This window comes from Conger conger, chromosome 3 (assembly GCF_963514075.1).
Source record: "Conger conger chromosome 3, fConCon1.1, whole genome shotgun sequence".
NCBI lineage: Eukaryota > Metazoa > Chordata > Actinopteri > Anguilliformes > Congridae > Conger > Conger conger.
Genome location: NC_083762.1, coordinates 69,549,735 through 69,563,150, shown reverse-complemented (window position 1 = coordinate 69,563,150; position 13,416 = coordinate 69,549,735). Strand labels below are relative to the sequence as shown.

Here is a 13,416-nt window from a genome sequence, read left to right as displayed (position 1 = left end):
ATTTGCTTCAACTGTGTGCTACTCTGTGAAATCAGGTGGTGTAATGCATGGTAGGAGCAAATGCCTGAAGGCAGGAAATGGAGTTGAGTAGCGCTGGTTTTCTGTATGCCACCCTCCAATCTATTCTGCTTTGAGCCAAGGTCATATACATCCTACAATTCCCATGTAGCACTACAAGAGAGCTGACCGGCATATCCATGATGAACTGGTAGCTTACTGGTAATGCCTTGGAGCATGGGTCGGGGTCCCCCCCGGATCAAAACCAGTTAAAATCACAATTGGTTGTGCAAATACATTGGTGACCGGAGGACATCTGGGTGATTTGTACCCACAAATGGGACAAGACCAGCTGCCCTAGACCCCCAACCATAGATTCCTACTGATACGGTTTGCTAGCTCTTGGAAAATATACAATCAATCAACCACTATCAAACATAAAAGTATAGGTAAGGTATAAACGTGGAAGGTATGTGCTGGCCACCATGGTAAATTAGCTAATGAGAAAACAATTCATATACATCACAAATATTGTAGTGTGCATAATTTAATTCAACCTATAGTTTCAAACGGACGTATGAAGAAAAAAAAAACGCGATTGTCGAACGTTTTTCTGTAAATGACCGTAAATATAATTCAGAATTAGTAGACCCCCCGCCCCCCGTTAGTTGCCATGACATTCGTCGCTGAGTAGTGACGTAGTTTCTGCAACCATGGCGGCAGAGGGTTCGGACATGAGCAGCAACGGGGATGTGGACTCTGAGCTAGGTTGGCACGATAAAATAACCTTTTGCGATTTATAAAGGCTTGTGCATACATTATTTTCATAACAGGGCTAGATTGTTATACTTGTTTTAGAAATGTAACTAGTTATGTAGCCCCATAGTCAGCAGTAGGACAGTCATCGGGCTAATGTTAGCTAGCAAAGTTAGCTAGCTAGCAAAAGCAGGTTGAAAACACTGGTGTAACGATGAGCTAGCTATCTTGCCTGTCTAACGAAATCTATATTTACTACCTGGCTAGCACTAGATTCTTGAATTAAACTTGGTGTTAAACATTAAATTGATTATTACCCAACAGGACATCTTGAACTTCGAATCAATATGTAGCTAAATTAATTTACGAGCACACCGGCTTCTTCCTCATCCAAAAAAAGTTAAGCGTCAAACAATATCAGCAACCAGCTGTAGGACAGTATAGCTGGATAGTTCCTTATCTTATGTTACCTAATGCGTACACCTGCTATGCCAGATGACGAGATTGCATTTTCATCGCTATCTCTTTCGTTGCATGTAATATTGCGCTGCTGCACAAGGCAAAATTGGTGTGGGTCAGTTCACATTCACAGTGATAAACTTTTTGCCCACGTTGCTGTCGAAGTGCAGTGGATATTTTCCCTTTGTTATACATTTAAATCCGCTAATTTAGGATTCAGGACTTTTTTTTTCTTTTTTTTAACTGCGTATAAACGCACTCATACTGTCCACTCAACCCGTTACAAATCTCAAGAGGAGTTTTATGCATCTAATTACTAGCATTAAAAGCAAAGCAATAATAATAATACAATTTAATAAATGAATCTCAAATTGTAAACTGCCGTAGAATACAATGCCACTTTATTGGTTAAGTTTATAATCATTTTAGTTTCGTTTGAACAGTGGAGAGTAGCTAAGGAACAGCTATAGCCTGTTTTGGTATACACTCGCATGTAATATAAATATCATGTGCCAAGTAATTTGTTAGGTAAATGACAGAAATGAGAGCGCACATTTAGAGTTAAAGGGTTTTCCTTGTAGTTTGCACTTGGTTGGAACATGGAAAGCAGTCGTCCTTAGGTGTTATTGCAATAATTGGGGCATTCCATATCCACTCAACACACGTTTGGACTACATCATCAAGGATTTTTTTTGTATGCTGATTTGGCCTTATAAGAAACCCCTGGACTGAAAATAACGTCTTGGATTGTTAATCTGGGAGATATGGGCGAACATATTTTGCACTATTTAGCATGATCCCATGACTTTGACTTACCTTATATCCATTAATGTAGGTCATAGATAAATCTTTCTTATGTCATTTTATAGGTCTTCTCCAGCTCTGTTTTCACATGTTCACCCCAAAATGACTGGTAACAGAAATGAGTGATTATAGTCTTGAAATCAGATTTGCAAAAAAAAAAAAAAATGTCAGGGTCTAATGCCAACACCGTCTCCAGAAAATTGTAATTGCTCTGAAAATAAATTCATGTCAATTCAATGTCATTGATCATGAGATCAAATATTTTTGTGTAAGAGTGACAGTTGATTTGTGTTGATATGGTTTCAATCAGAAACTCTTGCAGCTGAGCCCCTCCCCGAGACTCTGGAACCTTCGGATGAAATTCCAGAGCCCTTTGCAGAAGTTCCAGAACATGTGGCCATAATTCCTCAGCCCATGGCTGAGGCTCCAGAACCTATGGCTGAAGTTCCGGCGGCAGTGCCGGAGACGTCTGAGGAGAATGGGGGCAGTGGCACCACAGCCCCATACGCGGTGCCCCTGGAGGAAGGAGACGAAGATGAAGACGGGGAGCTGCCGGTTGATTTCGAGAGACTATGGAGGGTGGCCCATGACAATCCGCAGGAATTCTCTAGCTGGACTGAACTTCTGCAGTACTGTGAACAAGAGGTAAGGACAGACCAGTGGTACCGAGGCATGCACGTTTGTCTGCTTGGTTAAGGCGGAGGAGGGTGTTGTCATTTAACGAAAACCACCCCTAGCAGAACATTAATTTTGTTTCAGCACAGTTCTGTAAACTCTTGCAGTGCGCAGGTTCAGCAATGTCTCCCGCACTGTTAACCGCAGGGTCACATGACCGCCTCCCGCCGGGCACTCGGAGCGTTCCTGACGAGGTACCCGCTGTGTTACGGCTACTGGAAGAAATATGCAGACCTCGAGAGGCGTGCGGGAAACACCAACAGAGCGCAGGAGGTAGGCTCCAACTGCGTAGGATGTGTTTGTCAGGTTTACCTTATTTTTCTCAATGTATGTTTGCATATCTTGAGTTGGAATTGTGTGGTGAATTGTGTCTGACCATGGACCCTGTATTTGTGAGTTTCTGCAAATGCCTATGATCGTCTGGGTGTTGATGTGCATTATTGCGTCAACCTGCCGTATTGGTAGGTTAGCATTGCTAAGGATGTGTGTGGTCCAGGTGTGTGTGCGAGGTCTGAAGGCGATCCCTCTGAGCCTGGACCTGTGGATCCACTACATCACCCTGCTGCAGGACACACTCAACATGAACTTACCAGAATCCACACAGCGCATTCGCAGGTAGGCACCAGTAGCAGATTGGCAGATACAAAAATTATAAATCATTCTACATATCCATGCTGCACTTTTACATTGTGCACTTTGATACCGCTTGGTGGTCTTCCGACCGGTTCGTTTACAGTACATCAAGGTATATAATTTAACTGTTAGCAATAAACAGGCATCTCGAAATATTGAGAAACATCTCTCCCGCAGAGCTGCCTTTCTAACGTGCCCCTGCCCCCTTCTTAGACTCCATACTTCCTTTGGTCTACACAATAGTCCTATTCACAGGTCTGCAGGCGGAAGTGAGAGTGCTTTGAAATGCTGTGCTGAATTGTGCTGACCTGTGCGCTCTCTCTCTCGCTCTCGCTCTCTCTCTCTCTCCCCCCCCCCCCCCCCTCCTCCCTCCCTCCCCTGCGTCTGCAGTGCCTTCGAGTCCGCCGTGCTGGCCGCTGGCATGGAGTTCCACTCAGACCGGCTGTGGGAGATGTATACAGAGTGGGAGAGGGAGCAGGGCGACCTGCGGGCCGTGACTGCGGTCTATGAGAAAGTGCTGAGGACCCCCACCCAGCTGTACGCGGGGCACTTTGAGAGGTGAGGTCGCGCTGACCTGTCACACACTGCTGTGCGCACTGGGCTGGCCGTCAATGCTGCCGCACCACCTGCCAGACGCAGCGTGCTCACGAGTGGCAAGCGTGAAAGGCGACTGCTGGGGTTTAGTGGGGGTCTTAAAATCAACAGTACAGAACCATTTTTACCTGATGATTAATGCAAACACACTGTGTTTACAACACAAATGACATGCCTGATTTAATGTCTCTGTTTATTCTTTGATTATAATTATTATTATTTTATGATTATAATTTTTATTTAATTGTATTTTAATCGGCGGCACGGATGGTGCAGTGGGTAGCACTGCCGCCTCACAGCAAGGAGGTCCTGGGTTCGAATCCCCGTCGGCCGGGGCCTCTCTGTGCGGAGTTTGCATGTTCTCCCCGTGTCTGCGTGGGTTTCCTCCGGGTACTCCGGTTTCCTCCCACAGTCCAAAGACATGCAGGTTAGGCTGATTGGAGAGTCTAAATTGCCCGTAGGTATGAGTGTGTGAGTGAATGGTGTGTGTGCCCTGCGATGGACTGGCGACCTGTCCAGGGTGTATTCCTGCCTTTCGCCCAATGTATGCTGGGATAGGCTCCAGCCCCCCTGCGACCCTGTTCAGGATAAGCGGGTTAAGATAATGGATGGATGGATGGATGTATTTTAATCTTTGTATCACTCTTATGTACAGCATCTTTGAGTAACTTTAAAGGCACTCTATAAATAAAATGTATTATTATTATTAAATGTAGCTGTTGGCTTTTACATTTTTTACATTTTTGGCCGTGTCATCCTCCCCCATCTGTCATCAGGTTTAAGGCTTTTCTGTCAGCCCACCACCCACGGGACATCCTGTCCACTGAGGAATTTAAGCGGCTGCATTTAGAACTTCAGCAGAGCCAGGGGGAAGGGACCACACCCGCGGAGGGGGAGGAGGAGAGGCCCCCGGGGGAGGACTGCCCCAGTGACGCTGCCTCTGGGCACCAGTATACGGTACGGCGGGGCAGGGCTTTTCACATTTCACTGCTCAGGTCTTCCTTCAGAAATGACTTGAAAACCAGTCGAAGCAAAGCTTTGTACCAGTGTACCTCGGCTAGCTAGGCCGAACTCTGAAAAGACATTTCTGTCCAATCAGGAGGAACAGGTGCAGAAGATGCAGGAGCTCCTGTTGGCCAGCAGACAGAAGGTGTACCAGCAGACTGAGATGGAAGTCGGGAAGAGGTGGAACTTTGAGGAAGCTGTGAGTTTTCAGGGACTCTGTATCAAAGCATGTGCTAACTAGTGGCGAAGCATTTCATAGCTACTATATTTTCTTCAGCTACCGAGCCTAAGCAGGGTGATTTTAATCAGTGTACTTGAGTCCCATCTTTTATAACAATAAAATCCCCTCTTTCCTTTTCCTCCCCTCCCCCCTTCTCCTGTATACCCCCCTCCTCTGAATTCCTCCGTAGATAAAAAGGCCTTATTTCCATGTGAAGCCCTTGGACCGGGCCCAGCTGAAGGCCTGGCATTCGTACCTGGACTGGGAGATGGGTGAGGCCGCCCTGGAGGTTCAGGAGGGGGCAGCGGAAGACCAGGAGGGGGCGAGCGTGAGCAGAGGCAGCCGCAAGAGGGTGCTGGTGCTCTTTGAGCGGTGCCTGATCGCCTGCGCCCTGTACGAAGAGTTCTGGACTAAGGTGAGAGGAGAAGGACGATCTCAGATCAGTGTCTGCAAAAAAAGACTACGATTTATTACACTCACTGACATGACGACACATCTGACTGAAACAAAACACCGTCCCCATGTAATTGTGTATTGTTTAGTCTGTAAATGAATGATGTATGAAGTATGCCCTGTGTTGAGAAAGAGAGAAGATCAGCAGCATTAAGGAAAGGCTGGGTTTTCAGCTCTTATGGCTTGTACTGAGGGGCCTCCCTGCCAGTGGGGGCGCTGTCTCAGTGGAGCGAGGCTGGTGCACAGACGAGCGTGGAACGTGTTGCACGCGCGCTGCCTGTGAAGAGCGGGGGGGCCAAGCTCGATGCTGAAGCTTCCTGTTCCTGTAGCTGCAACCACCTCTGCCAGCTGCAAGGTGCCACTGAAGGAAAGTGACGTTCAGACACAAAATGGCTGACTAGTGTGATTTCCGGTGGAGTGCTCGATTGACATTCGCTTTGGGTGTTCGTGGGCGCTGCTGTAATCTCCTGAGCTTTGTGCTGAAGTAAGCCCAGTGTCTGACAGTACTGACAGGCAGGTGTGTGTGTGTGTGTGTGTGTGTGTGTGTGTGTGTGCGCGTGTGCGTTTTGTAGTATGTGCAGTACCTGGAGCAGCACAGCGTGGAGGAAGCACGCAGTGTGTACCGTCGGGCCTGTGAGATCCACCTGTCGCACAAGCACAGTATGCACCTACAGTGGGCCACCTTTGAGGAGAGGCATGGTAAGAGAGAAATGGACTATTCCCACTTAGGCACCGAACATGACTACGTACCAGCATTGAGCAAGACTACACACCAGCCCAACCATATCTACACACTAATAAAGCCATGACTACGCACCAGCACAACCAATAACTACCCATTAGCACAGCCACAACTACACACCAGCACAGCCACAACTACACACCTGCACCCATAACTACACACCAGCCCAGCCATAACTACACACCAGCACAGCCACAACTACACACCTGCACCCATAACTACACACCAGCACAGCCATAACTACGCACCAACACTGAGCTTACTATGCACTTGCAGTTCATTTCCTTGTGCTTTGAAAGTTGTCCTTGCATTTACAGATGTCCTTGCATTCTGCACCTGGGAACCCTCTACATTTCCTCATGTGCATGAATAAACATGCAGAAATTTCAGGATTTCCTCTTCATAGCCGTGGTCTCTTCATCCCTATCTGTCATTTCATCATCAGTCTCTCTAATCCTCTCCCTCCCTCCCTCCCTGGACCCAGGCAACATCACTGAAGCTGGCCGTGTGCTGGAAAACCTGGAGCAGACTATGCCAGGGCTGGCCATGGTGCGCCTGCGGAGGGCGGGGCTGGAGAGGCGCACCGGCCGATTGGACCAGGCAGAGGCCCTGCTCCGGGAGGCGGTGCAGCAGAGCAAGGACTCGCCCTCCCTCCACGCCTTCTACTCCATCAAGCTGGCCCGTCTGCTGCTGAAGCTGGGCAAGAACGCAGCCAAGGCCAAGACCGTGCTACTGGAGGCCATCGAGCTCTGCCCGGTGAGGAGGGCGTCAGGACAGGAAGGGCATCAGGGCGGGGAGGGCTGAGGGCTGGAGGATGGGTGTTGGGGAACATTATAATAACTTTATTAGTATAGAGATTTTCGAGCATACAGCACAAAGTGCTTTAGTGCAGTGAAAATAGATACCATAAAAATAGACGCAATAATAGAAAGATAAGATCATAAGATCAAATAAAAATTTTCAATTGATAAACTAAAGCCTAAATTCGATTCAATTTCACGAAGACGCGGCACAGAGCAATAGAAGGGGAAAAAGGAAATGCCCTGAGCCCCCTGATAGCATGAGGTAAAAAACATTTTTTTAAATCCATTAGAGATTGACCAGCTGTAATGGTTTTCAATCAAAAATGGACTGTGACCGTATGTGTTGTCTTCATCTTCAATTTGTCCCTGAATGTATAATTTCCTTTTTTCAATTTCTTTCCCATCACGTGTGTCCACCCCTGGACATGCGTCTCCAGGACAACAGCAAGCTGCACCTGAACCTGCTGGAGCTGGAGGTGGCAGCGGACGTGCGGGGCAGCGGGACGGGGGTGCAGCAGTGTGTGAGCCGGGCCCTCAGCGCCCCCCTGTCTCCTCGTACCAAACTGCTGTTCTCACAGCGGGGGCTCCAGTTCGCTGAGGACTTTGGCTCCTCGGTGCAGAGGTGAGCAGGGGCCGCTTTTATTCCTGACGTCTCAGGGCTCGGTAATATACTTTGCACTGGCGCGACCGTCTGTTGTCTGGCTGTTGTGTTCCATCTCACTTTCTCACTTTTTTCCCCTACCTCATCTTCTCTCTCTCTCTCTCTCTCTCTCTCTCTCTCAGTGTGTTAACAGTGTACGATGAGCACCAGAAGCTGCTGAAGGAAACTGGCAATAAGAAGAGGAGTGCTGAGAACGGGTATGAAATCAGACCTGACACGCGGTCGGCTTGCAGGGGTCAGGGGTTGTCCCCACTCCAGCGTAACCAAGGCACTTCATGTATGTGCACTGTGCTTCCTCTTCTCCCAGGAGTAGTGAGGAGCCTGAGAAAATCAGCAAAATGGAGGACAACTCTGCCATGTCTACACCCTCCATGGCCACACCTCCAGTCGCACCTCCGGTTCCCATGACAACACCCCCTCCCCCCATGATGGGTGGAGACATGAGTGGCTCTCATTCCGCATATGGCTATGGAGGCTGGTATCAGGTAACTGTCTTACACTTAACTACAAATTTAACCCCCCCCCTTCAAAGCTGCATACGACACCAGAATTTAAAAACCTTCATTTTGATGCATTGAACCATGGAAAGGGCGACCTGTAGCGTAGTGGCTAAGGTACATGACTGGGACCCCCAAGGTCGGTGGTTCGATCCCCAGTGTAGCCGCAATAAGATCCGCACGGCCGTTAGGCCCTTGAGCAAGGCCCTTAACCCTGCATTGCTCCAGGGGATTGCCTCCTGCTTATTCTAATCAAATGTACATTCCTCTGGATAAGAGCGTCTGCCAAATGCCATTAATGTAATCAAAGAATTCATCAAGAATTCAACTTCATGAATGAAGTTCTTTCGCAGTGGGACATGTTAAGGAACTGTATGGCAAGAAATTAAATGTTCCGTCTCCCCATGCAATTCCCTCATAACCTTAGCTCTCCTCTCTCTTGCAGCAACAGCAGTATGGAGGCTATGGCTATCAGAATCCATGGAACTACAATCAGTACTATCCTCCCAGCTAGGGGAGTCACTGTTGACGGAAAAAGACTGCAGACATTGCGAGCAGTTTTGTTGTGGATGCTGTGGGTGCTGTTTAGCATTCTTGGCCCACACATCCAAGATATATTTTCAGCATGTTAACAGTCGGTAAAACATGATTATAAAAATCTGACCAACAGTTGGTACTATGGATGGGGTAGGCATTTTTATTGTATGTAGAAATTGCTCAAGATCTATTCAACAAACGACTTGTGCCCTCTTAGGCTGAGAATGTGTTTTACAGAAAAAGACTGAGAGGAACCACTTTTAGTCACCAATGTGATTTCAGATAGTTAACTCTCAAACTCACCCCAATATGCAAGGCTGCATTGTCATTTAATGCATTTGGTGTTTTTAACTGAACTGGCCTAATTCTATGGCAATTTTGATGTTTTTTTTTTTTCAGTCTTTAAGCAAAAGTGTAATTATTCATTATCCAGACGTCTATAAAGTAGTTTCCATTTCATAAAGTTTGTCACTTAACTTTTCCTCCTCACTCTTTGGCACCTTGAAAAATGTAGTTAGATGTAGTGAGAGACAGTCAGGCATGTTTTACTGCCTTTACCCAGTGGATCTAATTGGTTATGTGTGGAGTGATTGAAGGCTGCTGGCCTAATGGTGCACCAGTGGAGCTTCAAGCATGAAATGCATTTCCCTTCATTCGTGCAGGCTTCAGAGGATTGCTCAGAATTACTGGTAATGTCTGGTTTCTGCTGCTTCTCATCCATATTCATGAGCACAGCCTGGAGGTGTTTTTCAAGATGAGAGGTTTTATCATGCATTTTAGTGTTCCATTTTGACACTAGAACATTCCAATTTAGCATAGATATTTTTTGTGTATATAAATGTTAATTTTTTATGATTTGAATATGGCGTGTTCTTGGTAAGAGAATTAACGAATACCCAGGGTTATATTGGTGACTTCCAAAGATCCCCTTCCACCATTTTTTTTCTTTTGTTTTGCATTACATATCAATAGCCGTGCGGATGCTTCTCAAACCGTATTTGACTGTACACTGTTCTGAGTTGGGAGATTTTACATGTGTTACAGCTTGGCATGAGAAATTGACCTCTGAAATAAGTTGATTATTTTTATTGTCAGTGAAATTTGAAATTTGAAATGAAAAAAAAAAAAATCTATTCAAATCTGACCAGCAAGATTCAAACCAGGACCATGCAGTACTGCCGCAGGAGTATGGTTTAAATGAACATGTATATTCTATACTCTGCTCTAAATTGTTACCTTGGAAGTCACTCAAGCAAACAAAGTTTTCTTTGATAATCCATTCCATTTTTACTGCCACATCTGAGACCCAAACAATTCACTCAGACATTTGCACAGTCTGTACAGCATACAAGTGTCAATGTTCGTTTTAATCTAATGATGAACATTTTAACTTCCAATGTTGCTTGCATATTTTTATACAAAATAAAACAGTTGGTGTACCATAATCCATTTTCTGTCATTTCATTTTGTTGTTGAACAATAAAGCATAGGTACTTGCTTTGGTAGTCTGATACGATTCAGAACGTTTCTGGGTGTATGTATGTATAAACGTGCTGGCATCTTTTAAACAATATAGTTATGGTTTTTCACTATTATAATAATCTGACTGTTCTCATTCAGTCCAGATATGTTTTAATCAAGTGGGGTTTACTAAATGTTACATCTGGGTACAGAAAGACATGGCCAGAACCAAGAATAGTTGGTCCTGATGTTCCTGATGGTACACACACATCTAGTCAAGTGGGTACTGCATGTTGATGCGTAGTAACCCCCAGTTGTACAAGACCCAGATCTCTCAGACTATATGGTCTGAAAAGAAAGAAGAGTCTAAATATTTATGTATTGATTAATAGTTGTGGATGTTTTGGCCTAAACTTTTCATCAGTGCATGGCTGACTCATGAAATTATGTATGCAGATGGGCTAAGTGGTGAGTATTTCTTACAATATGGAGGACTGAGGCCACCTACTACAGAAACCTAATACTTAATTTTGTCATATCCTTTACTGTGTAGGGATCAAAACAATGCCACACCTGTTCAACACATCTTCAGTCCTTTATTTGAATCCACTGGTGTAAAATTTAGCTACAGGCTGCACCATACCTGGTGATTTGTTGAATCCCAAGTGCCCAGCTGGGAATATTGTATGCACTAAATTAAACGATTTTCTGTGTGCAACAACAGAAACTCATGGAGAAAAAAAACAAAAAAACATTTGGTTGACTGGCAAGTGGTAGAACAGGATACTGCAGTCTGTTGGCTTCTGCCTTCTTATTGGTGCAAGTCAGATCTAGAGCTAGGAAGCGGTCATCTGACACTGCTCAGAAGCCCTTTTCAATCAGCCACTGCTTCAGCTCCTTGTCAAAGTCACCTTTGACCCTTATGCTCATGGTTACTTCGTTGACCTGTGTGGGCGGGACTCTGCCTGTCAGCTTGTGCAAGTGCTCCTTCACATCCGTTTCCAAAGCCTGGACAATCAAGGACAGAAAAACACTGCTTACAAACTAGCATGTAATTCAATAAGAAAGATCAAATAAATGACATGAAAATGAGAAATTACTTGTAATAAACTCAGTCGCTTACAAATTAGAGGTGAGGCTGTAATGATCAGAGTCGGCAGAGGCCACTCCATGAGGAGGAAAATAATCTGATGAACATTTTCCAAAAGTGTCCAGTAGTGAGCTCGAGTCTGGCACTTTGAACTGTATAGTGGCTAATGAAACCATGCAAACCAGTGGCTAATGATACTTTACTTGAGCGAAGCATTAAGAGAGTACATGGCATCATAGACGGTGCACTCACCCAGATGTCGCCTTCAACCTTGCGCACAAGAGTCATCATCCGGTTGCCATGGGTGATGTCTTTGTAGACGGGGACGTTGTGCATGCGCGAGCGACGTATCATGTAAGGAAGATCGGGAGGCACTTCTGTTGTTGATAAGGTTAAATGGAAGGGAAGAGGCAAAAGGAGGGATGGCATTAATTTGGTGCGTTCATTCATAGTTTAGGTATCAGTGACATAGTTCTATTTTTCAATATTTAATGCCAGGACTCAATATGTACCCATATACTTGGAAGACACCATTACAGACAGTAATGCAAACATGATGCAAAATCAGCACACATTGATTGTTACAGTCTGATACATGTTTTATCTGGTCCTGAGAAGTAACTGAACTCACAACCAGCATCAGGTGCTCTAATAAGTTTTCCAGATCAGATATCCTCGTGTAAAGTCCAGGCCTTGCCCGTACACAGACCCACATGTAATGACACCTGCGTTTGCAGGAAGTTTATTGCAACAATCCTACCTGGTGGAGGAGTCCAGCCAGATGGGGCGGGGCCGTCATGTTTAGGTGGGGTGGGGATTTTAGTCGGCGGGATTAATCTTTCCACGTATTTGTATTCCTCTGTCGACTCCACTATAGTATTGTTTCTCTCCCCTGCTGTAGCACTCATCATCTGACATAAGGGATGAATGTCTGTTAGCAACAGTTTTTATAAACCCGGGGTGTCAATCCCGAGTCATGGAGGACCGCAATATCTGCTGGTTTTCAATGTGTGGAAAAACACTAGCTATGTTACATGCGCTTCTTTTACTTTCTACTCTCCCCGTGTCGTCCCTGTCATAGACTCGCTTAGTAGACTGAAGGAGGCAAGTCTGCCATTCTACGGGTGTCAGGACCACAGCTAAGTAACAATAGAAGACGCATGCTGTTTAGTGCCATTACAGACCATACACTCTTCATTTAAAATAACATAGCCAAGTTATGCTAATAACGCATTACCGCAATAGACAGTTGCCGGTAGCACAGCCAGATAGCTAGCCTGAGCTCGCACAAGTTTGGTGACTGGTCCTGATGCTAGCTAGCTAATACGTTAATCTAAAGAGATGTATTGCTGTCCAATAATTCTAGATCCCCCGCCGTTTCCATTGCATTTCTTACTCACCCGTAACCGGATTCCTGGACGCGTTAAAGGGCATGATCTTAATCCTCTACATACCGCTCTGGACATGTTTATTATGCAGGTCGCCATGTTGTTTTTTTCCTGTGACCTCCGCCAGCGCTGTGGATACCACAAGCTACATACGTAGCTATAGACAATTTAGCCACCCATTTAGTATTTACCGCCGCCTATTGTTTAGGAGGATGAAGAAGATATTGTCGACTGTGCCTTCGGAGTCCAAGGGTAATTTTCTTTGTGCGGATAGATAACGCAACTTTCACTCCATTCCACTGAATATGAATTCAAAAACTTTTCCAACTTAAGTAAATGGTGTTAGATCCACTTCAATGTACAAAAAATATAATAATGTAATAGGTTACTCTGCAGATGATATGAAAGCCTTTCACTCAAAAGATAAGTTGCTCAAAATCCCTACAAATGAAAAAAACAATTATTGTACAGCAAACTAAAGACATAAAGAGGTTATCAACACTGAAGACACAAGAATCGTCGAATCTGTTTGGAAATCTAAACATTAGAAACATTTTTAGTTCATAAAACAAAACCTGACAAGTAGTTCATGTAAAATAGCAGGCCTATAACATGATTTTTTCTATCACTTTCACTCGTCC

General features: G+C 45.2%; 2 protein-coding genes across 2 annotated transcripts; one reads left to right on the top strand and one right to left on the bottom strand.

Moving 5' to 3' along the window:
* Positions 1-674: 674 nt before the first annotated feature.
* si:ch211-114c17.1 (pre-mRNA-processing factor 39) lies at positions 675-10,281 on the top strand. The gene is made up of 14 exons (XM_061235802.1): positions 675-765; positions 2,327-2,661; positions 2,839-2,964; positions 3,188-3,306; positions 3,715-3,882; positions 4,695-4,875; positions 5,018-5,122; positions 5,334-5,558; positions 6,169-6,295; positions 6,823-7,094; positions 7,579-7,763; positions 7,925-7,999; positions 8,110-8,287; positions 8,745-10,281. Exons 1-14 carry the CDS (start codon positions 711-713, stop codon positions 8,811-8,813), a joined length of 2,220 nt encoding a protein of 739 aa, XP_061091786.1. The 5' UTR covers positions 675-710; the 3' UTR covers positions 8,814-10,281.
* Positions 10,282-10,873: 592 nt separating this feature from the next.
* mrpl49 (mitochondrial ribosomal protein L49) lies at positions 10,874-12,918 on the bottom strand. Its single transcript, XM_061235803.1, has 4 exons — positions 12,788-12,918; positions 12,148-12,298; positions 11,640-11,764; positions 10,874-11,305 (listed from the first exon to the last, which is right to left on the bottom strand). The coding sequence occupies exons 1-4, from the start codon at positions 12,872-12,874 to the stop codon at positions 11,159-11,161; spliced, it is 510 nt and encodes a 169-aa protein (XP_061091787.1). The 5' UTR covers positions 12,875-12,918; the 3' UTR covers positions 10,874-11,158.
* Positions 12,919-13,416: the final 498 nt, after the last annotated feature.

Coding starts and splice junctions, on each gene's coding strand:
- si:ch211-114c17.1 (XM_061235802.1), top strand. CDS start 711: ATGGCGGCAGAGGGTTCGGACATGAGCAGCAACGGGGATGTGGACTCT. Junction 7,095..7,578: donor AGGCCATCGAGCTCTGCCCG/GTGAGGAGGGCG, acceptor ATGCGTCTCCAG/GACAACAGCAAGCTGCACCT. Junction 7,764..7,924: donor TTTGGCTCCTCGGTGCAGAG/GTGAGCAGGGGC, acceptor TCTCTCTCTCAG/TGTGTTAACAGTGTACGATG.
- mrpl49 (XM_061235803.1), bottom strand. CDS start 12,874: ATGGCGACCTGCATAATAAACATGTCCAGAGCGGTATGTAGAGGATTA. Junction 12,299..12,787: donor GTCCAGGAATCCGGTTACGG/GTGAGTAAGAAA, acceptor CCCTTATGTCAG/ATGATGAGTGCTACAGCAGG. Junction 11,306..11,639: donor AGGTTGAAGGCGACATCTGG/GTGAGTGCACCG, acceptor TTGATTGTCCAG/GCTTTGGAAACGGATGTGAA.